At 39.8% G+C, this 26,295-nt stretch overlaps 2 protein-coding genes across 2 annotated transcripts; both read right to left on the bottom strand.

Annotated features, from left to right (window-relative positions):
- Positions 1-13,656, bottom strand: LOC121097770 (fatty acyl-CoA hydrolase precursor, medium chain-like). The gene is made up of 15 exons (XM_040615062.1): positions 12,206-13,656; positions 10,039-10,174; positions 9,086-9,290; positions 8,231-8,375; positions 7,661-7,794; positions 7,167-7,320; positions 4,904-5,005; positions 3,659-3,763; positions 3,490-3,540; positions 2,836-2,976; positions 2,643-2,729; positions 1,491-1,638; positions 1,159-1,290; positions 781-853; positions 1-371 (listed from the first exon to the last, which is right to left on the bottom strand). The coding sequence occupies exons 2-15, from the start codon at positions 10,109-10,111 to the stop codon at positions 197-199; spliced, it is 1,725 nt and encodes a 574-aa protein (XP_040470996.1). The 5' UTR covers positions 10,112-10,174; positions 12,206-13,656; the 3' UTR covers positions 1-196.
- Positions 13,657-13,750: 94 nt separating this feature from the next.
- LOC121097771 (fatty acyl-CoA hydrolase precursor, medium chain-like) lies at positions 13,751-23,040 on the bottom strand. Its single transcript, XM_040615063.1, has 13 exons — positions 22,914-23,040; positions 22,098-22,302; positions 21,554-21,689; positions 21,156-21,289; positions 20,470-20,623; positions 20,111-20,212; positions 19,172-19,270; positions 18,556-18,696; positions 17,176-17,256; positions 16,125-16,272; positions 15,331-15,480; positions 14,435-14,507; positions 13,751-14,286 (listed from the first exon to the last, which is right to left on the bottom strand). The coding sequence occupies exons 1-13, from the start codon at positions 22,987-22,989 to the stop codon at positions 14,097-14,099; spliced, it is 1,689 nt and encodes a 562-aa protein (XP_040470997.1). The 5' UTR covers positions 22,990-23,040; the 3' UTR covers positions 13,751-14,096.
- Positions 23,041-26,295: the final 3,255 nt, after the last annotated feature.

Raw genomic sequence — 26,295 nt, 5'->3', positions numbered from 1 at the left:
ACCAAATCCAAAACACAGCACTGCACCAGCTACCAAGAAGAAAATTAACTATCCCAGCTGAAACCAGGACAGTGATCATGACAATAGATGACATAATACCGAGTTAGAAGCTGATTATTAAACTCTGCATCCTGACAAATGAATTTTGTTTGACTTCACTTTGGGTTTTAAAAGCAAAGCATACCCTCCACAACGCCTACAAATCTGTGTGTTCTCTCCTTTCATTCATAATTTGTTTTGTGAGCTGTGCCCAAAACTCCATTTTGCGTTCTTTCAATTTCTTTGATGCCTTTTGCACTAGGTCTATTTCCAGGTATCCTTCATCCAGATCATATTGAGGCCAATGGACCAAGCCTTCTCCGTTGGGATTTCTGGAAATACCATAATGAAAAGTTAGTTTTCCATTTGCATATCAATTGTGCTCTGACTGCTTAGGTTGGGAGCATTTCAGAAAACTAACGACAGAAGCTCAGATTATGTGATTTTAGTGTCTGAATAGTTGGATATTTTTTAACAAAACACTCAACAGTGGAATAGCAAAAAATTAATAATTGCCATTACTTTTGGATCTAAAACTCCATTGCAGATGGAGAAGTAGCTCTTGGATTTTTTTTTTTCTTTTTTGGCTTGCAGGTTCATTTAAAAGGTTTTTCTTGCAATCATTAAGAATAGAAATGATTTAATATTTATCTTAAATTCTGCCAAATTGCTTCAGGCATATAAGTATGTTTCAGGCAGCACAGACAGAACTTGAGCTGTAATTAACATTATGATTCTCACCCATTTCTAGCAAAGTTAGTCCAATATTTCATAACAGTTCTGCTAAGTTTATTTTCTTCTTCTGTAGTATACCCTGTGAAGTCAGAGATGAAATGGCAACATTAAAAAACCAAATAATCAAAAAAGTAGCAGCTATATATGAATTCCAACAGACTGTGAACAGTTCTAGTTGTTGCTCTGAGCTATGTGAGTTTTACCTGAGCAGAGATCTAGGAGAGAACTGCAGATGAATGATTTAATGATAAGTACTAAAGACAGAAAGTGTTTATCTTGATTCCAGTGTTTCTAAGACACAAAATCTATTCTCAAGCCCTCCAGTAAGTAAAATGATTAAGATGATGTTTGAAAAGAATACTTTAGCAAGCATGGATACATCACCGGCTAAGAACGGCTTTCCAAAGACAAAGGCAATCTCATCTGCATGATCTGCTTTTACAAAGTCTGGTACAACACCTGCCGCTGAACTTTGTCGATGTTGAAATTCATAAAAGTAGACTGGGTTGCCAGCATCTAGTAGAAAATAAACAGAAGGGTGTTAGTTTGAGAAAATACCTACCACCAAACGTGATAAACTTTCATCACAAGCTATTTTGATAAAATGAAAACACTCTCAGTTCTTTGGATAATGACATGTGATGCATACTGTCCACAGACACACCCCAGGATGGAATTCTACATTTCTTCTAATAGGTGCTGAATTAGAGACTCACCTCTATGGTATCTAGCCACCTCAACGGCTGAAATCACAAGCAAGGAGTCTCCCATTGCATCAAAAAGTCCATCTCGCACTTGAGTACGGTTTCCTGTATTCCCTATGTATTCGTTGTATACTTGATCAACAAATTCAGAAGTAACACCCTGAACATGAACAATAAAAATACTTCTTATAATGATGATGAATATTATAAAGGGTAACAGCACTGAGTTGAGTGTGCCATCTGCATATCCCTGGCCAAACATTACCTTCTTTCAGAGAAAATCCTCAACTGGGTAAGAGTGTGGCTCAGAGCTCAGAACTGGGAGTCACACAGCTACCCAGATACAGATGTTCTCAGGGAAAAGAGGTTTGTAAGATCTAAAGATCAAAGATCTTTAGATAAACATCAGTCAGTGATGCTGATAAATAGATATGGTAGTCTGTTCTCAGTTCTGTGGAAATAACCCTCATCAGAGAAATCATGTTGGATTTCATAACATTCATTTATTGGTGTAGGTGGCCATAATTTACTCTCTTTCAGAACAAGCCTGGGCTCTGCCATTCCGAGTTCATAATGGATGTTTGTGACACTGAATGATCCATTGCGAGTACTAGCCATGTTTATAAAGTCCTTAATTCTTACTTATTAATCTGCATTTTTCTCTAGTAGTTTCAGGAGAGCACAAAGGAACCAGAAAGTTAAGAGGTTGGTAAATTACAGGGAAGCAAAACCTCAAGAAACCTGAATGTAGGTCTCAGTGCCATTTTAAACATCTCAAGTTATTCCTTTCTAGTCTCCAGCTTCTGCTTCAGAACGGTTTGTTCTATAGGACTTGTGTCATACCTGCTGGTACCATGCATGTCTTGGATAACATATGGTATCTAAAATGTCACAGGAGACCTATGTTTAGGTACCTGAATCACTCATGGATTTCCACAGAACTCCTTTTTAAAAAGAGGGGCATTTAGGATAGAAATCCAGAGGGCATTTTCGGTCGCTAGTGGCAACAGGAATATACTGTGTTTGCTGCCCATTACTGCCCCATGGTAGGAAGCTGTCAAACAGAACAAAGTTTGCCTCTAAAATATACCCCTCCAGGAGTACAAACACAGAACCAGGCTGGTGAAGAAGCAGCAGTGGTTTATTCTGAAAATGGTGTCTTACCTGAAATGAGGATGATAAGAAGCTCTGTAAAACTTGATATGCAACATCTGTGTCCAGACCATCTGTGTAAGGAGGTAATTTCATTATCTGCATGATACAGAGAAGCATATTTATTAGAAAATCCTGCATTAACAAAATGTTATAAATAAATAAATATAACAAAAAATAAATAACAACATTGTAAGTCTCTTACTGTAGGAACTGCCCATCCAAATTCACAGTTATTTACTCCTATTATATATGGGACTGCAGTGATCAGTTTTTCAGATAGTAATTGCTTGGGACTCTTTGGAAAAAATACACCATCTATAGTTGTGCTGATGAACAGGGAACGCTGGACAAAAGAAACCCAAACCAAACAAACAGCTTCATTAATACATGAATTTTGCTTCTAGAAAAAAATTTCAGATTTTTACTGTAGTTCCAAAGCAAAGCAAATGAAGTGTCAAGTGAAAATATTAAAAATAACAGTATTCAATCCATCTCTAAATTTTCTCTGACATATTTTCTGCTCTAGGCAGAAGATTCTGTGAAGATTAGCATTATATTTTTAACATTTGTGAAAGATAGATGATGATGTTCAATTTACATCTCTTCTTAGTTCAATCCTGTTATGGATGTGTGGAGCAGTGGGGGAAAAAACCAATTTCTGTGTTGAAACTACAAAGGAACATGGGATCCAGCATTGTGATAAGAAATATTAAGTAGGACATAGTTTATTATATTAACTAATTTTCAGGTTCTCCAAGAGAAACTAACATTTCCTACACATTTTTCCTTCCCCTGGTAGAGCATGACACCAAAACACAAATAGTTCAAAGTCCATGTAGAGTGAAAGGGAAATTACCTGTTCGCATTTTTCAAGCGAGGTATAGCATATCGGCAGGGTTGCCAAATCCTGACAAGAAAGTCACATTCATTTTAAGTTCTCTTAATATTACAGCACACCAATAGCATACTCTATTATGATAAAATTTGAAATGTCATTTAAACGCAAGAAGTATAATTTGACCTACCAATTTTAGTGTTATCTGTACTATCTCTTCTTCTGTTTTTTCTCTTAAGCATTCAACTACTTCAGCTGAACTGGATTTTCCACAGCCAGAGGCAAAAGCAATTCTCTGCAATCAATAAAAACAAACACTCACTTTTTCATGTACTTCCCATGGAAGGCTCTATGTGCCACCGGACTGGAGAGTCCAGTAGGGGCTGTCTAAACTTCTGCACAAGGATCACTGAAGCCAGCCATGTTCTAGCTGCAGAGGTAGAAAATAAAAAGCCCTCATAACCCTTCACACTGTGGGCTGAGCAGAAGGACAAAATACATGCCTCCAAAATATTTTGATACAGAAACAGAATAAGATAGTCATTCTGGTAAATAACATGCTGGGCTGAGAAGGCAGGATGACAAAAAGGAGTGAGTGATGCACAGTCAGAATACGACCATGAAGACCACAGCATCACAGAATGGTCAGGGTTGGAAGGCACCTCTGGAGATCATCTAGCCCAACCCCCTGCTAAAGCAGGGTCACCTACAGCAGGTTTCTCAGAATCATGTCCAGGTGGGTTTTGAATGTCTCCAGAGAAGGAGACCCCACAGCCTCCCTGGGCAGCCAGTGCCAAGGCCCTGTCACCCTCAGGGTAAAGAAGTTCTTCCTCATGTTCAGCTGGTAAAAAGAGCATGTTATACCATCCTTGATGATGTCTTTTTGGGTGGAGTAACAGCTCTCATTAGACAGGCAGAGCTCATTATAATGTTGTCTCTTTTATATCCCAGATTATTGACTCTAGGTTCCTGGAAGCTGTTTCTTGGAGTCGGAAAAAAATATTGGGTTGAAGTCAGCTCTTATTTTCAAATATAAACAAATCGATTAAGATTTTATTTATTTGCACACAACAGGCATCAAACAGGAGGGGAATAGTAATCAGAATCTGGTGCCATTTTCCAGCCAAAAATTATAGCTCAACTTTTCTTGAAGACAGTACATGTTATAGTATTCCTTTACATTCCACACTTCTTCCCTGACTTCTCTCTTTGCTTCCTTAGTCTTTTGCTTTTATTCAAACATATATGAATATTTGGGTATTTGAAAAGCAAAGCACCATTAAACATGTATTGTCTGCACACAGAAATACTGTCTTTAATGACTGTGGTTGCAGTTTCATAAGAAAAAAAAATCTGTTTCTACATTTTAGAATAAACAGTTTAAGATATGCAAAACTATCTGGAAAAATAATGAAAATTACTACAAAATACCCACTTGTGCTTCGTTCTCAGGATGGTCAGTGAACAAAGCCCTGATTGCAGTACCACTCTCTGAAATGGCCTTATGGAACAAGCCCTTTCCCAGGGGAGATAAGACCTGTAAAAAAGCAAGAACAAGCATTACAAGCATGATAAGCATGATGTTCTGATCACTGTCTTAGAATTTCAATATTAGGGATTGCCATTTGAAACATTTTGAAAGGAAATGTCATAAGACTGTATCCTCTGATCATAGTTCAGCTATGCAAAAGGATTTGGCAGCACTGTCAGGGATCACAGAATCGCAGAATGATCAGGGTTGGAAGGCACCTCTGGAGATCATCTAGCCCAACCCCCTGCTAAAGCAGGGTCACCTACAGCAGGCTGCACAGAGTCGTGTCCAGGTGGGTTTTGAATGTCTCCAGAGAAGGAGACCCCACAGCCTCCCTGGGCAGCCTGTGCCAGGGCTCTGTCACCCTCAGGGTAAAGAAGTTCTTCCTCATGTTCAGCTGGAACTTCCCGTGGTGCAGTTTGTGCCCATTGCCCCTTGTCCTGTCGCTGGGCACCACTGACAAGAGCCTGGCCCTGTTCTCTTGACCTTTGTCCTTAAGACACTTGTATGCATTGATAAGGTCCCCTCTGAGCCTTCTCCAGGCTAAACAGGCCCGGCTCTCCCAGCCTTTCCTCATAAGGGAGATGCTCCAGTCCCCTCATCACCTTCACAGCCCTCCACTTGCCCCTTCCCAGCAGTTCCCTGTCTCTCCTGAACTGGGGAGCCCAGCACTGGACACAGCGCTCCAGGTGCAGCCTCACCAGGGCAGAGCAGAGGGGCAGGATCACCTCCCTGCACCTGCTGGCCACAGTCCCCCTCATGCACCCCAGGATCCCACTGGCCTCCTTGGCCACCCGGGCACACTGCTGGCCCAGGGGCAACTTGCTGTCCCCCAGCAGTCCCAGGTCCTTCTCCTTAGAGCTGCCCCCCAGCAGGTCAGCCCCAGCCTGTACTGGTGTGTGGGGCTGTCCCTCCCCAGGGGCAGGACCCTACACTTGCCCTTACTGAACCCCATGAGGTCCCTCTCTGCCCAGCTCTCCAGCCTGCCCGGGTCTCGCTGAAGGGCAGCGCAGCCTCCTGGTGCATCAGCTGCTCCTCCCGGTTTTGTACCATCAGCAAACGTGCTGAGGGCACCTCGGTCCCTTCGCCCAGGTCACTGGTGAATAAGTTGAACAAGACCGGAGCCAGTGCTGACCCCTGGGGAACACCGCTGGCCACGGGCCTCCAGCTGGGCTCTGCTGCCGATCACAGCCCCCTGAGCTCTGCCATTCAGCCCGCTCTCAGCCCACCTCACCGTCCGCTCATCTAGTCCACACCTCCTGAGCTTGCCCATGAGGATGTTACGGCAGACAATGCCAAAAGCCTTGCTGAGGTTGAGGCAGACAGCATCCACCACTCTCCCCTCAGCTTTCTCTGATGGAATGACTGGCTGGGTAGACATCAGGCTAGTCAGGCATGACTGTTTCCCCCTGATGAATCCATGCTGACTACCCCTGATAACCTTCTTTTCCTCCACAAGCTCGGAGATGAGGAGCTTATGCCAGCTTTTTCCCATCCCATAGCACCTTGCTTCCAAGATTTCATGGAACTACACTGCAAGCCAGATATGGATCAAATATAACTGTGTCCAAGATAGTGTGGCTGTGTTACAGAAGGGGAATAAAGAACTATTGGCCAGAGAGCAGGAGCTTAGGAAATAGGAATTTTTATCACATGTATCACTGAACACTCGTTTCACTGTGGGATCTCTACCAAATTGTGAGAGACTGAAGAAGAACCTTTTAACCAATGTGTTCAGTGTTGATGTAAAAATTTCACATAATCAGCTGGGTCACAAAATGCACATCTGGTTCCTCTATCATGGCTATTTGTCTTGGTTGGTTTGTGCAAGTGACTGTCAAAGCAAACAGGGAATGGGCAATACATCCTCTTAAAGGACTTTTCTCACAAATATAAATTTTTGTGGCACTGGAAAAAAAAAACACCCCATAATTTAATTTAGTAGATAAGGAATAACATTTTGGGTCTGAACTACAAGATTTGGACATGAATAGAACATTTTCATCAATCAGAGGCTGTATTGTTATATTACAGAACAAAGTAATGTGTCATTTACTATAAAATCATCCCTTTTTTCTTCACTGACTTTTCATACAGGTACTAAAAATTAATGCAGAGAGTGGTTTTTTCCCTAAGTAATTAAAATTCAATATTACTATGAACTTACAAGAGCAGAAATGCTGATTCCTCCTGTAGATTCTCCAGCGATAGTGACAGATCCCGGATCTCCTCCAAAATATATGATATTTTCCTGAACCCACTGAAGAGCTCTTACTTGATCTAAATACCCCCAGTTACCTCGAGCGTGCTTATCACCAGTGCTGCAGAGAAAGAATAGATTTGTTTAAATACTCAGTGCAAGAAAAAAGGCAGAGAAAAATAAAATCTGTGGTATAAGAAATCAGCTGCCATTCTCTACACAGAGCTTCTCTACACAACTGAAAACTAAATGTCTCAGAAAGTATTGAGATGAGAGTAGCAGATGAACAAGAACAGACTTGGAAGCTGACTTGGGACCTGTAAATTGTTCCCAACTACTGCATATGTAATCAAGCAATGTATAGTTTCTTTGCACAAGAAAGTATTCTGCACATCTCTTCACAAAGGTTTTGCAAACATAATTTTGGAAATCACTTAGCAAAACCTGAAATAAAATCTTACCTAAAATATCCAACAATACCTAATCTGTACTGAATTACTACAACCACCACATTGTCAAAGGCTGCTAATGCTGAACCATCATATGATGAAGCTGCTCCAAAAATGAATCCACCTCCATGTATCCATACAAAGACCTGGAAAAACAAAACAAAGAACAATCCAGTACAGATAACAGCTTCCAGTGATAAAAACTAAATATAAAACAAAATACAGTATTTGGTACTGTTTCACTCCTGACTCTTTCAGATTACATGTCACAAATGGTAGAAGTCTTTTGAATATGAGGCCTGCAGTCTTACAAAATGGCAGTGGTTTGATTAAATACTTACATTATACCAGTGCCCTGTGACATTTCACAGATTATTTAGAGGAAATCACATCACCTAGCTAAAATGTCAATAAAATCTTATTTGTAAAATCAGATTTTGTCTCTCTCAAACAAACATTTACTGGGGCAAAGCATGTAACTTGAGCATCGTTGCAAAACTGCACCTTACGTTTGCATATAGCACAAATTGTAGGTTTGCTGTAAAACAATTCTGCTAGTGGTTTTGTAATGGTTTTGCTTACAGGCAGCTTCTCCTGATTTCCTATAGAAACGGGTGTGTACACATTTAGGTATAAGCAATCTTCAGACATTTGGAGAAGAACATTCTCTTTTCTATTAGTAACAACATCCGAAAAATACTGTCCTAGTTCTTTATCCTGTAGACACCTGAATAAATGAAAAAATAACAAGCAATATAACTAAACAAATAACTAAATAACAAATAACTAAAAACCAAATAAACAATAAATAACTAAAACCTCAGAGCTACTAAGTGTAGCTTTTCTGTACTTACACAACCAAGTGCAAACCAGAAAGCAATATCTAATACATTTCTACATGGCTGGCAACAGAAAACATAAAATATTATTTTCATTTTTAATATATTTTCTTCCTTTGACATGGCATTAAGGAGATCCATGAAAAGGAGCCACAGTCTAGAGCAGTACACAGTGACATGCAGATATAATTTTGCATGTTTCAAAATATTACAGGAATATACCTGAAAATACATATGGCTATAAATTGCTTAAAAGAAAATGCAAATTAATTTTTACATCTTCAACAGTTTTTTTTATTGTAATGGCAGGTATTAAGCTTGAGACACTAAACAAGGGCAGCAGTACAAATGGAGTAAGACATTTACAATATAGGCTAGAATTGGTCTGCATTTTTTATGTGTCCTATTAAGCATGTGACTCCCTCAGCATTTGTTTCTTCTAATAGCGCATTCCAACATTTCCTTGGTTCTTTCTGTTTCTGCTCTAAAGTTACACAGTTTATAAACATTGCTAAGTAATGGCCAAATGCTCCCTGTACATCAGTGTCCTGGCATTGCATATAATATAAAATTATTAAAAAATTCAATGGTTTCTTACATTGGTGGGTAGGAAGTGGCATCTCTGACACCTTTCCATGGCTCGGGTGGCTGGGGTTCAGAAAACCTCAGTGGTCCAACTGGAGGCTTAGCAAAAGGAAGTCCCAGAAAGACATTTACATTCCTCCCAGCGGCGTCTACTTTGAATTGGTACCCTCGTACTCTCCCATAGTTGGTCATCACTTCTGGTTGCTCTGCTTTTTGTCCTGGGGAATGTGAGCACAAAGTCACACAACTGGTCTATTTGTAAATAATTGCTAGATTTCTAAGAGCTTTAGCTACTTAAATATACACCTTCTGTTCACTTAAACAATTCATTTTCGCGCATAAGGCTTCAACAAACTCTAATCAGTATAGCTGACATTATTTCAGCCTTCAATTTAATTGGTTTGTATGTATAATCTCCCTCAGGTATATCATATGTATTGTCTCACTATACACAAACATGGGTAATTGCATATAGACTTTAAACCTTTTTGATCCAGGTTGTTAGAAGTCCAATAGATTGCTCTCATTAAGAAAAGGTATTTTCTTTTTAAGAAAAGACCTGTGAACACATGAAATATATTCTGGACCCTTGACAGTATGTACAGCGAAAAGAAAAAACTTCTAACACACCTGAAAGTAGTATGGCATATACAAATACTGTTAACATTTAGGTAAGATTTATTCTAAGATCCATTTGAAAGTTCTCAGTACCAAATTACAAATGTGGTACAGTGGCCTGACCTGCCTCAGATCAGACAAGATTTTGGGACAGGAATTTGATTTTGCTATTTGCAAAAAAAGGCAAACAAGACAAATGACTGAAAGCAGATCACAGAAAGAAATGAAGAACTATTTGCTATTCAGACTTAATTTCTATGCAGCAAGGGGCTCCCCTAGGTGAGCAAGCTGCACATGTGCTCTATTTCCTTACAGAAAGCGATAGGGAAAAACCCTTCTGAGGCTTACCAGTAGCTACCAGTGCTGTGACTCCAACGGTGAGAATCAATGACAGCAGTGATGTGTCCTTTCCAGCTGCCATTTTGCAAGCTGGTCACATAGTCCTCTCCTCAGTCTGTCGCTTTATATACTCTGCTAAGTATTACTGTTATGCAAGTTACATGTTTTTTAAAAAACAATAATAGAAAAATCTTAGCTTTTCCTGCTGGATGGTTATCCCACATGTCACTCAGTCCTGTGTGTTCAGGGATGTTTGTTTGGCATCTAATGCAACACACAAGTTTTGCAACACTAAAGAGATGATTATCCAACTTCTGTAGTGTGGGAACAGCATTAAAGGATTTGAGTGGTAACTATACGTTCAAAACCCCTGAAAGATCAGGAGGCTTTATGAACTACTGTGTGAACTCACATCTATCATTAGAGCATGAGATGAAAGAGAGGGAAGAGATAGCTGAAGAGAAAAAAAAAGAGATTTTCTGCCTACGTGAACGAAGAGATTGTGGTAGTGGGCTCCACCTTCTTTTGTTTGTCAAGGCTCAGTAGCTCTTCCCCCAGAAAGGCTGTTATGCAGTTTTATATCATGTGAATTCTCAGTTGGCAGAGACAACTTTTCTATAGATTGATTTACTGCTTGCACCTTTGATTTCAGCTGAGTCATAAAGACCCACAGTCATTACATTAGTTCAACACAGCTATTATACATCTAGTGATCCTGTGTACTATGGCTGTGCTTGCGTTCCTGCATCCCAAATCTTCCCAAGTATATCTGCACAGGTGTGATTTACAGCCCTTATAAGTAAATCCCGGTTAACTCTAAACCCAGCTGCTCAGAGAGCAAGCTGTGGCCAGGTACACCTTCAGCACACGCTGGGTATCTTGAGCATTTGCTCTGTTGATCCGGACTCCTGCTTTCTGTACTGAGCAAGCTCTGCGCTGCAGCAGCTACACTTTAACAATGCCAATGCTATGCTAGCGTGCATAGCAGCCATCTCTGAGTGTACGGTTAGTGCACAGTATACATTGGCAAATGGGATAACACTGTACATTGAGTTTCTAAGAAAATAATGTGGACGATAACTTCATCGTCAAATTTTTATAGCTGTATAGATGTTCTCTGAAAGACTTTTTTCTTGTTTCTCGAGTGAAGTTCATTACACTAAAGGTCAATAAAACTGGTCTGTGATTAGTCTGCACTGTTATGAATGTACAGTCTATACTGTATTGATAGATGTATGTGCTGTCAAATGCAATGAGTGGAAACAGGTGCCTGGAGTATGAGTGATAGAGTTTAGCATAAGTTATCTCCCATCTCTGTCTCTGTGACAAAGTTTTGCTAGAAGCCAAGGGCAGAAGTACTAAGTAGTAGTAAACTCTGCACTCCTGTTTGCTTGCTTGAATGCTGTTGCAAATTCTTCCACTGTCCTCACTTACCCTGGACTGCTTTGGTTCCTGGCGTGGGAAACCTGTTTCTACGTGAGGTGGAACTAGAAGATTCCCTGCTTGGGACTCGGCTTGCATCCTGATGGGCATGCATGCCTCAGGACTCCCTTGTGACCCACAAACTACAGGAGGGGTCCTCTGCTGCAAAGTCAAATGCTCTGCTTGCTGCTCTCTACTTTTGCTGTAACAAACTTTATTTATCTCCATAAACAATTTATTTTCTATCTCCTGATATTTACTGATTCTACTAAACTCTGTCGTTTCCCATTTGCTTTTCCTTTATTTTACCCCTTCATTTACTACTCTATTTTCCCAGCTTTACTCTTTAATCTTTGCTCTACTCACTGCTTCACTCTCCAAGTACACATTCTGCAAAATGTCTCAGCTCATGTCCCAACCACAGTCCCAGAGAGGGGGCCATTCTGAAAATATTACCAGTGCAAACCAGTTTCTGCAAACTCTGCCAATCTTACTTACAATAAGATAATAAAGAGATGGGATTTTAGATCCCTAAAGCCTTGCCTGTAGATACTTTGTATGGATCTGCAAGCACGATCTGTATGTCTGTATGCTCTGGAAATGTGGAAACTTCTACTCTAGTGACACAGACTAAACTTGTGGAATCTGGAGACAGTGCTAGATACCTGGCAAGTGGAATTATTGAATCCTTTTGGCATTTAATTTTAATACAGAATATTTTGCACCTTACCCTACATCAGTGAATAATACGTACCTCATGGATCAATCACAAAAAAATCCTGCCATATGACATTTGCCTCTTTATACTTCAATGTCCTGCTATCTTTCTTGATTTCAACAGCTAAAAAATAGAGACAAACATCAGATTTATAGGCCCATAATTGAATAAGAGCTCACAATTACATTTTGCCTCAAGTACGTATGGCAGGAGTGTTTAGACATCTGCGTTTAAAACAGGGTCAGTTTGGGTTTTTTACTGAGCCCCTCATGAGTATTCAGTGAAGCTGGAGTGTATAAAACAGAGCTGTAATCTATGAAGCTTGGAGAGCTTTAACACTCTCTCACTTTGGCATGTGGTAGTCTCACACCAGGGTGTTTCTGGGATGAGACGGAGTATCAGAGCACTCACGCCTAAGTAGACAGGAGTAAAATCTTCTGATGTTTTCCAACTGTGATTTATTTTTAGCACTATGCCCGTGCATAAGAAGTCAGTTCTGCTGTACTTCTCTGCATACACTTAGAAGATAAGCATATATTCTGTACATATATATACAATACTGCCTGTTTATCTCCTTTTAAAGCGAGTGGTACAGGACCTCAGGGGAATTGTACACGCAATGAAAATTTATCAAGACTATTTTGAGATTATATTCCCCTCACAAAACATGTTAGCAAAAACAAAGGAGGAGGGGCAGATGGCCAGCAGGAATTCCTGCTTACCAGAACAGCAGTTGGGCTAACAGCCTAACCCTACCTCCTGAGTTCTGACTGGCAACAGAATCTGGGCAGAAAGACATAGGAAATTCTACCCAATTTCTTCCAATATTCAGAAAGAAGAGATGGCCAATTAGTTGCTGTAGGACATTATTAGCCATGAATAACCTTAAATTCTTCCAGAGATATAGAGGTGAGATGAAAGAAGCGGGGAACTGGTGCCTAGTGCCCCACAGGATCTGTGGAGCTGCGTAAGGCTGCTGTGAGGTAGCAGTATGGTCAGGAATAAGGTTGGGAGCTGGAGCAGTCTAGGAGCCAGATCCAGGGAACAAACAAAACAGACCCGAGAAAGAAGTTCTTGACAACACTGAAATGAAGTGTTCAAGATTTGCTCTTGGTAGTCCATGCCAGTAAGGACTCTGGAACAATTCTGGTACAAACACATCTCTCTCCAGTGCTAGTAATGGAGGCCTGTGACGCAGTGCAGAGCACCTGGAACTGACTGATGGCACAGAGAACAGCCTGAAGCACAATGTAACACACCATGGAAAAGACAGAAAGTGTGAAAATAATGTCACCAGCGTGGATCCTTCTAGGGAAATTATGGCCAAATTTAAAAGGAAAAAAGTGTGGGTAGTGGAGAGCATTTCTCCCTTTTCTAACTTCTGAGAGAAGTCTTAATTCCAGCACTACCATTATAGATTATGTATCACAACAGTCAGAAATATACTATCACTGTGGTAAAACCAACTTAGAAAGCAGAACAGTCTTAAGTTTAATTTATTTTTCCACAGAGGACATTTCTGTATCTAAATCAGATGAGAACTTCTGTACCATTGCTGATACACTTGACATCAAAAGACAGTTTTACTTTTAAATCGGTTCTTTATTAATTTCACTTCATTAAAAAAATGTTGCTGCTATATTGTGTCTTCAGTCCCAGGGAAGCAACAGAAATCTGCTTGTGGGGAAATCTGGTACCTATATTTAATAAGTGAGGCTCCTGTTGTAGACATGAATCCAGGAAAAAGTGAAGGATCAAAAAGGGGAAATATATCAATTGGAATTATTACAGTGAATAATTGCAAATATGGCAACAGTGAAGAAAAGGTCAAAAGAAGTGAAACCTGATTTTATCCTCAAAATTACTTTAAGTAATTTCTTTTACTATCCTAATAGTTTGCATATTATGTGTATGTTTAGACTGTAAATTATAACTCTGAATTAACCTTCTTGTTTTCCATTCTTTTGTTGTTTGTCTTTTCAAACATCAGCTTTCTCCAGAATTCTACCTTTTTTTCTTTCAACTTTCTGGCCACCTTTTGGTTTAGATTTATTTGCAAGTATTCTTCATTTAGGTTGTAAGATGGCCATTCAACCAAACCCTCTCCATTAGGATTTCTGTAAACAAAAAGAAAGAAAAAGTGAATTGCCCTTTTCAGTCACAAGGGAATTCAATCACAGAAGTTAAGACTGAATCAACAGAACAGCTAATTCACTATGGAGTCAATACAAACTAGTAATGTGTCATGAATCTCATGGTTCTTACCCATTTCGAGCAAAGTTAGCCCAGTACTTCATTAGAGTTCTACTAAGGTTCTTTTCTTCCTCTGTAACTTCACCTGAGAGAGAAAATAATTATTGTGCGTGGCATAAACCAAAACATTGCTTCTACAGAAGCAGCATTTCAGACTGTGAATATGTTGTAACAACTTACTGATTACAACACAGGCAATGCACCTGCAATATGCTAGTAATACAGCAATCATCAGGAAAGGATTTCAGCGTTCTTTATGAATGGGGCTGCTATAATTATCCTTAATCTTTCCTCAATGGACCAGTTCCGTTTTGAATAAAATGCTTAAATATTAATTGAGTCTTTAACTTAACCATTAGATCATCATGCAGAAAATAAAACACTAGAGTTCCAAGCCTTGCACTAATCAACACAACTGGCCTACTATCTGAAAAAGAGACCGAGTCCCAAATTCTCTGGATCCTGACAGCCCCTGGGATTCCCTGGAAAGGAGGAGACATTAGTTTAAGTTCCTCAGGAAAAGAAAAGAGCCTAGATTTCCTTCTTCCCAAGCACTCTGCTAATCCCCTGCAAGTTTAATTGACCCTTCCTTCAATTTATTTTTCAGCCAAAACTATCTTGCAAATTCATGAACAGTGCTGGTACAGTGACGGTGATGTTTTCTAGCAAATGTCCTATTTGCCCATTTGTTGACAACATGTGTAACTTACTATGCTTCAGAAACAGCAAACTGCACATGATAAAGAATGAAGAAGACAGTAAATTAGTGTTAAACAAATTCTAACAGGAGAAAGGTCTCACTGTTAATACATGCACTTTGATTAAAATGGAGGTTGAATTACTGAACAGAATAATGCCAGGGTTATGAGAGCAATTTATAAGCGAACACTGAGTGTTCTATTCCTTACTACGTAGCTGAATATCACCAGCCAGATATGGTCCTCCAAAGACAAAGCCAACTTCATCTCCATGATCAGCTTTCACATACTCTGGTTTACTATCCCAGTATGAAGTGGGCCGATGCTGATATTCAAAGAAGTAAGCAGGGGCTCCAGACTCTAGAGGACATAACATTTAGAGAGTTAAAGAAGAGAAGCATAAATTACATCAGCTGTTTAAAGTATTACTTTAAATATGCCCAAAGTTTTATACTGGGCACATTTCCAGTGTAATGTCACATTCAAATATGTATTATTTTTTTTAATTCAAAATTAAGATCTCACAGTACTTACACAAAAAAAATCACTCCAGGAAAACTTACAGAAAACAAAATAACATCAAATTATTTTCCAGTTCCAGGTATTTTGGCACAGCTTGTCTGCACTTAGATACCAGAAAATCTCCAGACTACAGAGCTGTTGACTTCCCAAGCAGCAGTAGGCCAAAAGACAAATTCCAGGTTGCTTTAATATGTTTTAATTTTTAAGCCTGTATACTTCAGTTAGCAAACATTTACTTGTATTATCATGCTCTGCTCTCAATATATTATGACTGTAAGTACAAGTGCAAGACACTACTACAAAGATAAAGGAGTACATACACTTGTTTCACACAATCCTGCAGATCTATATCACATGCGCCTTCAAGTTCCCAGTGGGAATTTCAAGAAGGGATGCCTACACATGACAGGATTTGTGTCTACAGCATTTGATCCAGCAGGTAGTAAGAGGTTTGAATATCCTACTAGTGTTCATTAGCTCACCTCTGTGATAATTCAGTGCTTTAATGGATGGCATGACAATTCCTACATCCCCTAGCAAGTCCAGAAATCGGTCCCGTAGCTCAGCAGGATCGTCAGTGTTTCCCAGATATTCATCCACTATCACAGGCAGAAACTCTGATGGTACATGCTAAGAGAAAAAGGGGAAACAAGAAACAGAAAATTTATCACAGTCTGAATTAGCAGCTATAAATGTCATCTTTTACATTTCAGAGATTCTGCAAAGGCACAAAGGTCCAGGGTAGCACCCATGTTGATGGGAAACCATGACAGCAAATAAAATCTGTTCAGACTTTTTGTGGGGAAACCCCCTCCTGCACCTAACACCAAAACCCCAAAAAAACCAACCAACCTCAGGTCAAATTTGCAACAGAATTATATAGGTTAAAACTCTACAGGAATCAATGAAATGCAGCAGTGCCTCCTGATAATACTGTTGGTTTCTGTTTTCTTTAGGAGAAAGGAGATAGGGATAACAAAAGTAAATTCTCTGAGTCCTTGAAAGATTTATGGGCTATTAGACTACAGGTCAAGACCAGTGGGATCTCCAAACACAGCTTACGTTTTTAGTGTTAGAATTTGCTGATTGAAAGATAAATTTCAAAACTAGGAATGCAAAGTAACTACTTTAAAAGTTACTTTTAATTTAACGTAAACATATTGAAAACCCTGTTTTGAAACCCATCAATCAGGAGATTAGCCATCAGATACCATGAGATTAGAGACACTATTACAGTAATCCTATATAAAAATACATAAAAGAAAAATGCCGGTTCAGAAGTCTAGAAGGAAAAAGGCGTTTCCCCAAATCCCAGGCCTGACTCAGTCCTGTTTCTGTGTAACTCCATACACTGTGGTCCTGTCAACTTTGCTGGGCCTCTACCCAGAGCATAACATCACCTCAAGTCTTAGTAAGACTTAGTAAGAGTATGACTCAAAGCAGGAAATTAGAGAACAACAAACTCCACAAATCTGTTATATACATTAAAAAGGAATTTCACTTCTCAAATTAGATTAGTGCAACAGTACTTACCATCATTTGTAGTAAAAATTCTAAAGTTGAAGTGATTGATTTTTTATCTCCTACTTCCTTCAAACCTGGTATTTTTGATGTCTGCATGGAAAAAAAGGATGTTACTAGTGCCATTCAACTTCTCCAATATTTTTAACATTCGAACTACATTATTCCACTTCATTCTTACTACTAGTGTTTATTTTTGAAGCATCATATCATATGCAAAAATGCAGTACAATGCAGCATCTGTCTTGAAAATCTTGTATTTACTGCAGTAAATGTTTCCTTGGTAAAAGTTTCTACATAAACTATCCATACTAAGTAGTTTATCCTTAAATCAACACATATTGTTAAGAAATTTCTAAGACTAGAAAGCATTAGGGCAGAATTGAAGCAAAAAGTTTCTGTCTCAAAAGCTTATTTTTGCCCTGGTGGGGGAGATACTAAAAGTTATTGGCAGCTTCTCTATCTAGTCCAATTGTTTGAACCCTTCGAAGTAAAGATAAGGCAATGCTCCTCCTCTTTTAGAACATTGCATAAAATGACTCTTCTGCCAACAGAATGAATTAGAACAGATTTCACTTTACATTTTTCTTCTTGGACTCAGTACCAGCGCACTCCCAGAGACACACAGTTACTACGTAGATTCAAAACAAATGCTGTGTACTACATAGATGAACATGAATACTTGGGAAATGAAGAAAAAAGGACAAGGAAGAGAAAGGACATAAATCCACTGCCTGCAGCTTTGTTCACCACATAGCCATTGCTTGTTTTTTAGAGTTACCCATAGAATTCATATCAGAAAGAATTAACGCACTGAGAATGGAATGGACACCTGCATTACCCCCATACTCTGTCCCCAAATGAGGTAGTCAAACGATAGATTTTTCTGCATGGTAATAAGGAAAGCAGGGGCAATGGTATAACCAGCAGTCCGAGTTCATAATGACATACAGCATAAGCTGTTTAAGGTGATCAATGTCACATTTTTAAACATTCTATGTATCAATCTTGAATACCATGTGTTGTGGGGGAAAAGATTGGTTTTAGTTTTCTTTTAGTAATAAGCCCTTGACTGTTGCATTCTTTTTCCTCTCTCTGCCTGGATGAGGGATTACAATGATGAGGGATAAGAAAATACTGTATAAAATTGATGTTCCAGGGATGTCCATGTAGTTTAGCTTGCAGGATGAAGCCTATCACTGTTTTACGACCAACTGCTTCTGGGTCACTACAGAATCATAATGCAAGCAAAGTTTACCTTGTATACATTTCCAAAAGTGCAAAGCCTTTTGGCAATACTTAAAAGGTGGCCTACCAGCAAATACCTTCTCAGAGTTGCCTAGATCAGTTAACACAAACATTGAAAAAAATGAAGAATGGCCATTAAATTACAGATCTAATATTCCAGCCAAATTCATTGTTGGTGACTCCTATCATATACGGGACTGCATTAAATTCTTTCCCAGCCAGTATGTCTTCAGGTGACTTAGGAAGAAATACTCCATCCAAAACTAAGGATAGATATGACATTTCCTGAAGGAGGAGAAAAAAAGATCAAATTACTTGTTAATGCTATTTTCCATTTTTTCCTTCAAACCATATAATAAAATATCCACATTTAATGTTCTAAGCGCAAAAAATAGCTTTAAGAAATCTGAGTATCTACAGCTACTGTAAAATAAATTTATAGTTCAGCACAAGAGTAAAAAATCCAAGCCTGGTTGGGTCATGGTATGCAGTAATGTAATGTTTTCCTGAGCCTGTCTTGCTCCTAACTGACATTAGACATGTGCGCTCAAGTCTTGGTCACAACTTTACAGGTGCTGTGAGACTTCACTGAAAATTTGAAAATTATGTGATATTATTTCAGTATTTAGGGGGTATTTTGACAAAAGTCAAGAAAAATCAACTTGGGAATAGGCCCACAATGAATTCTGGATGGAGGCTGAGCTAAAGTTTTGCAAGGGTACCATTAAAAATATCTGTCACTAAGCAAAGATTCACCTACCGTACTGTGAAAGACTATGTCCTTTGCTTCCTGGTTCCTTAAGCAGTTTATCAATGAGAGTGAACTGCTCGTCTCACATTTAAATATACTTGCAACTTTCTGGAAATTATCAACAAAGACAAAACCTGTTAGCTATGAGGGGTCTTTAAGGAATTTATAAATATAAAATTATTATAAACATTACTGTTAATAGTTTTATCTAAGGGCAGATTCAGGTGAGTTTGATAGGTCTTTCAGTATTTTATTTTACTAGAAATACTACAGTTTGATCAGAAAATGAAATTATTCTTACTTCTCTTTCTTGCTGTATTTCTATTCACTGTTCTACACAAGCCTTGCTGCAGACATAATACAAGGCTGTAACATAAATTTCAGAAAATCAGCTTATGAGAGACTTACATTATTACTACCTGCTGTTTCAGAAGGAGAAATGAAAAGGTACATACCGAGAGGAATTTAATATTAATTTTTTTTGTTGCATTTTTTTTTTTTTTTAATAATTCATTTACTTCAAATAAAGCTCCTCCATGAAAGACCATATCTGAATAAAAACTGAATGCCTCTTCCGGATTCTAATTAAACTTCCCATAATAAATTTCATAGTTACTCTATAAGTTACAGTGTGCATGAAAATGAACATATGGCTACCTTGGCATGTGCGTAACTGAAAATACCCAAGTTGAACCACAAATATTATAATCACATAACTGTAAAATCTACTTCCAACACCAAATGAGATTGAAAATAAATAAGATTATTTGAATGAAAATTTACTTAGTGCTAATCTATATATTTATAGGTATGCAGTGAGAATAAATGTGATCAACTTTGTTGCATAACATGCAATCAGATTTTCCCCTTTTCTCTTTAACCAAATTATCAGATATCAGAATTATCCTATTTTAGGTTATAAAGGCTTTAAAAAAAAAAAGAGCCTACCTTAAGATCTGTTGAAAGAAGTAAATCTTTCTCAGGAGGGATTAGAATTCCACTTTCTGATATTGCTTTATGAAAGAGATTCTTAGACAAAGGAGATAAAACCTGCCAAGAAGGGAAAAACAGATGTATTTATTCTACAATTAAGGTCCTTATCCTATAACTTTATGCTTGACTGGACTGCTGGATTCAGTGGGGAATTACACATTTTTATGTGCTTACAAGGGAAGTGTTCAGACTTAGCACAATATGCCATTAATCTTACTTTCAAAAATCAGATTAAACACGAAATGTTATACTATCTGAGTTTTTGAAGATTTTTTTTAAGACTTTACTTTTTAGTGTATTTACTGCATGCCTACATGTGCAAAAACAGAGCAAGATCCTGCAGATACACCAAAGAGTGTGACAGATCCTGGATCTCCACCAAAGTGTTCAATATTTCCTTGGATCCACTGAAGAGCTGCTACTTGATCCAAAAATGCCCAGTTCCCACGAGCATGTTCATCACCAGTACTGAAAGAAAAGTATTATAAGCCAGCTTCTCAGGAAGAGTAATAGTTCTTCTAACACCAGAATAAAATAAATCCCACCAATTTACATTTTGTGTAAGGTCTCATACGTGGCCAAGGAAAGATCTGTACAGCCTACTGACCTAAAATCCTTCATAGTCAGATCTAAGCCCCACTGACTTACTTGCCTCTACTGTTTGTTTACCCATATACAGATAGCTTCCTGGCCTTTACACTGTATGACTTTTTTCTTTACACACCAAGGGATAGAAGTAAAGGCAAGAACAAACATCCTATCCAGAACCAAATAATCCCAATTCTGATTTGACAGCAGGTTCCAATCAAATGACAATGTAAATGGAATTTATGGATATTTCTCAATGTTCTCCAGTCCTGATGTCACTGAACTATGTACATTTAAACCACCGTGACAGCAGGAAGCTGGTGTGGAACTTCAGCTGATTCAGAAAACAAAACCATGCATGCTTCAAACATGATCGGAAGCATTTTGTAAAAAACGAAATAGGTCATCTTACCTGAAGAATCCAAGGAGTCCAAGTCTGTACTGAATTATTACTACCACAACATTCTCGTAGGCTGATAGTGCAGAACCATCATACCTAGCAGCACCACCAAATATAAAATTTCCTCCATGGATCCACACCATTACCTTAGAGAAAAAAGGGTGAGACACACTTTTATACATTGCTTGGTAGATTTCATGTGAAAGAGGATGACAACATCAGAGAATTTGAACTTCAAATCACCAAACCTCAATAGGAGCTGAATTTTAGGTTGGTGGACTTTGAATTTTATGTAATAATATTGTTTTTGTTAATACAGCACCAGATTTTCAAGGGCAATTAAGTGGCTTAGGAGCTATCATTAGGGGCCAACTTTGTGCAACACAAGTTTGTAAAATGAGTTTACGTACAGGTAACTTGTCCTTGTTTGAACCAGCAGGGCTGTAAACATTTAGATACAAACAGTCCTCAGAAGTTTGGAATGGAAGGTGCTTTTCTTTAAAGTTTTTTTCAGCTGTTTTCAACATGGACAGATCTTGAGGACATCTTCACAAAACAAAGGAAGCGTGACTATTAGTAATAAAACTGCAATAGCAACAATGTAACAATGATAAAGAAAACACACTTTCTTTTGTCCCACAGGCTGAATTCCCACAGGCTACTCAGAGTTTGTTACTTCTATACAGTTAAAGGTGAGACCTGTAAAAGCACAGCTCTGTGCACAGTACTTAAAAGGCTGAATCATTTCATCACAGCATAATAAGAACACATGTTTCCAAAGACAGGAATTTCCCAGGAATTATTTGTGGTCCCTTTTCCCACAGTTCTTATGAAATATTTCAGTACTGGCAGCATATTCATTACCAGACAAAAATCAGACCTCCGTACCCTAATAAACACAACACTGACAAACGTGACCAGGTCCTATATACAAATGAACTGAACAGCTCTCACAGTGGTGGGTAAGAAGTTGCATCTCTCAGACCATTCCAAGGTTCAGGTGGTTCAGGGGGGGAAAACCTCAAGGATCCAACTGGGGCTTTTGCAAAAGGAATCCCAAGGAAAACGTTTACAAGTCTGTCTGTCCCCTTCACATTTGCCTGCCTCCCTTTGAGCCGCCCATGTGCGATAGTCACTTCTGGCTCAGCACCATTCTGTCCTAAGTGACACATAAGATAAAAGAAAAAATACTGCATCTTCACAACTGTAACATTGTCATATAATGTTTATTATATTATATATTTATATTAATTATATTAATTATTCTATAACTATCATAATTACCAGACTTTTCAATTAATTACTTTCGATTTTGTTCAGTTTCATTTCGCTTTTATGCAATGACAGACAACCCCTGCCAAACACTCTTAAAGCTGGATTGGCCAATGACAACAGGAACTAGGCAAGACAGTTTAGTCACTCTGCAAGAGCATAAAGCTTAACAACAAATTTCAGAGCAAGCAGAAATCATTAGTATTTTCTTAATTTATCCTCCAATAAGATCTTAAAAACATTTTGTTTAGATAATTTGGAAATGTTTTTGCTTTCTAACTTTAAAGATACAAAGTTTTATTCTCATAAAATCATCTCAGGAATGGTTTCAGCTCATAAACCCGTAATTTTTGCAACAAGCTTATTGGAATACTTCTGCAGATTACTAACAAAAGTATAAGAGCAGTAGACTTTCAAAATCTGCCTTTGAAAATCACTACACTGCAACTTGCTAGTGCAGTTTCTTCCCCAACAGCAATAACAGATATTCAATTTTACCTTCTGCTCCGCAAGTGATGAATGCTATACTGCAAAACAAGGCACAAAGCAAAGAAATGTGGCTTTCAGGAGCCATTTTTCACCCCCGTGTGGACTCTAGATTCTTTTCTGGTTTTGTCCGGAAGAGAATGGTACAAAGGTCCCTGCTGAGGGCATTCTGATTAGGGAGTGCAGCTAAATTCACTTATGAACATGCACTGCATTAAGCACCTTCAGAGCTGTAGGTGATACAAAGTGTAAATGCAATCCCTTAGTGCAACGCATTTCATCATTACCTGATCCTAGGAATGAATGATTTAGAAATGATCCAACACCACCTGTGAACAACAACAAAAGGTCTAATCATAGCTAATCTGCTCTTAATCCTGCCAGCAAACAGTGAAGCTCTGAAGATGTGCCAGAGCTGTCAACGCTTAATATCTTGAAAAAAAACGCCAAAACAACAGCCTCACCAAAAAACAGGATTACAGATTACAAATAACTAGAAAATAAGAATTAAAAATTAAAAAGAATAAAACCAAAAATAGTTAATTCTTGCAGAAGTTTTCATGAGGGCTAGCAAGTCTGTACCGTAATTATGATAATAATGATCATAATAAGATCCCACAGATCAATATGTGGCTCCAGACCTGGTGTTACTGGCTGAATTTGGTTTTTTTGATCATAGGTCAGTTTCACATCCCCAGGTATGCTGGTGACCGACAGGGTTCACCAGTCTCAAAGGGGGAAAAGGATCCTAGGTCAGGAGTTAGCAGGGCTCATTGGGAGAGCTTAAACTAGATTCCAAAGGGGAAAGAAATAAAACCAAGCTCCTTAGAGATGAGCCTGGGGACCACATCTTGTTGGAGGCAAGATTGATAGCCCAGCTGAAGTGCATTTACACCAATACACCCTGCACGGGCAACAAACAGGAGCTGGAAGTCATTGTGCAGCGGGAAAACTATGACAAAGTTGCCAGAGGCAAGGAGGGTGCGGCAGTGGGGTAGCCCTGTATGTCGGGGAGTGATTTGGTTGTCGAGAGCTGAATGATGGTGGTGATGGGGTTGAGTGTTTACGGGCATCAGGGGGAGGGCCGGCAAGGCAGGTATCCTGGTGGGAGTCTGTTGTAGACCACCCAGCCAGGATGATGACACAGATGAAACATTCTACAAGCAGTTGGCAGAAGTCTCAACATCACTAGCCCTTGCTCTCCTGGGGGACTTCAACCTACCAGATGTCTGTGGAAACATAATACAGGACAGAAGAAACGGTCCAGGAGGTTCCTGGAGCGTGCGGGAGGTAACTGCCTGGCACAGCTGGTCACTGAGCCAGCCAGGGGAGATGCCCCGCTGGACCGGCTGCTTGTGAACAGGGAAGGTCTTGTGGGTGATGTGGTGGTCAGAGGCCATCTTGGGCACGGTGATCATGAAATGACAAGATTTTCTGATTCTCGGGGAAGTAAGGAAGGGAAGTCAGCAGAACCGCTACCTTGGACCTCCGGAGGACAGACTCTGGCCTGTCCAGGAGCCCGGCTGACAGAGTCCCTTGGGAGGCAGCCCTGAAGGGCCAAGGGCTCCAGGCAGGCTGGACATCCTTCCAGAGGGAAGCCTTAAAGGCGCAGGAGCCGGCCGTCCCCATGTGCCCAAAGTCGAGCCGGTGGGGAAGGTCGGCCTGGCTGAACAGAGCTTTGGCTGGGACTTGGTGGGGGAAGAAGGAGAGTTTTGTGACCTTTGGCAGAAAGAGCAGGCAATTTGGAGGACTACAGGGATGTGGTGAGGTTAGGCAGGGTGAAGATTAGAAAGGCAAAAGCCCAGCTAGAACTCAGGCTGGCCACTGCCATAAAAGATAAAAAATGTTTTTACAAATACATCAGCAACAAAAGGAGGGCCAAGGGGAATCTGCATCCTTCATTGGATGCAGCAGGGAACATTGCCACGGAGGATGAGGAAAAGGCTGAGGTACTTAATGCCTTCTTGGCCTCAGTCTTGAATAGTGATCGGTTGTTCTCTGGGTACCCAGCCCCCTGAGCTGGGGGACAGGGACAAGGAGCAGAATGAAGTCCCCACAGTCCAGGAGGACACGGCCAGTGACCTGCTGCTCCATTTAGACACGCAAAAGTCCATGGGGACGGATGGGATCCACCCGAGGGCACCGAGGGAGCTGGCGGAGGAGCTCGCCAAGCCTCTCTCCATCATTTATCAGCAGCCCTGGCTACCCAGGGGGGGCCCAGCTGACTGGACGTCAGCCCACGTGATGCCCATCTCACAAGAAGGGCCGGAAGGAGGATCTGGGGAACTACAGGCCCGTCAGCCTGACCTCGGTGCCAGGGAAGGTCATGGAGCAGCTCATCCTGAGCGCCTTCACACAGCACGTGCAGGGCAACCAGGGGGTCAGGCCCAGCCAGCGTGGGTTTGTGAAAGGCAGGTCCTGCTTGATGAACCTGATCTCCTTCTGTGACAAGGTGACCCGCTACATGCATGGATGGGGGAAGGCTGTGGATTTTGTCTGCCTAGACTTCAGTAAAGTCTTTGACACAGTCTCCCACAGCATTCTCCTGGAGAAACTGGCTGCTCATGGCTTGGATGGGTGCACTCTTCTGCTGGGTAAAAAACCTGCCGTTTTGTTTCACATCTCCTGCATGAATGGTGTCATCAGCATTCAGATGCAAGGCATACCACTTCAGGCTCCTCTGCACTGCTTTCACTTAATTCACCTCCAGCGGGGACACTCAGAGCCTGTGAAGCCAACTTCACCACCACAGATCACACACCACCCTACTTGGGAAACAGGTTTGTCAAAGTCCGTTCTTTAACAAAAAAGATCACAAATGAGATCGGTAAAACAAGATTTTCTGTGCAAGAAATTTCAGAGCTACTTGCTATTTCTTATATAGTTCCCAAGTCTCTGGGTTGCAAAGTGTGCCAATTTCTCATGAATTTCACCTGGAACTGAGCAAATATGCATTGCAGAATATAACTCGCCTCTTATTTTTCATAATTCCCTCAAATCTTTATGGAAAATCCTTTCTGTTGCAGTCATTTTTGTTCCAGTCCAATGTGAATAGCTCCGGGATATTTGTCAATTTTTCTTGTGGACTAGGAAGACAGACGAAAACCAGCAGACAAATTTCAACATAAGGGAATAGGTGTATGCACCTATTTGTGTATGTATGCATCCATTCATGCACATAAACATGAGGCAGAGAGTAAGGGGTTGGAAGAAGCAGGATTCCATGAGGCTACTTGAGTTGAACACTTCCCATCAGTGAAATCCAACAAATATGGGCTTCTTGTGCTGCCAAACTGAAATCTCTTCATTCAGTTTAAAAAAACCCAAACCAAACAAAAAACAAACCACAGCAAACAAAAACCACTTTTAAAAGCAGCCATCATCTTCACCACTA

This window comes from Falco naumanni, chromosome 15 (genome assembly GCF_017639655.2).
Source record: "Falco naumanni isolate bFalNau1 chromosome 15, bFalNau1.pat, whole genome shotgun sequence".
NCBI classification, from domain to species: Eukaryota; Metazoa; Chordata; class Aves; order Falconiformes; family Falconidae; genus Falco; species Falco naumanni.
Note: the sequence above shows the minus strand (reverse complement) of the source record. Positions and strands in the feature narration are given on the sequence as shown.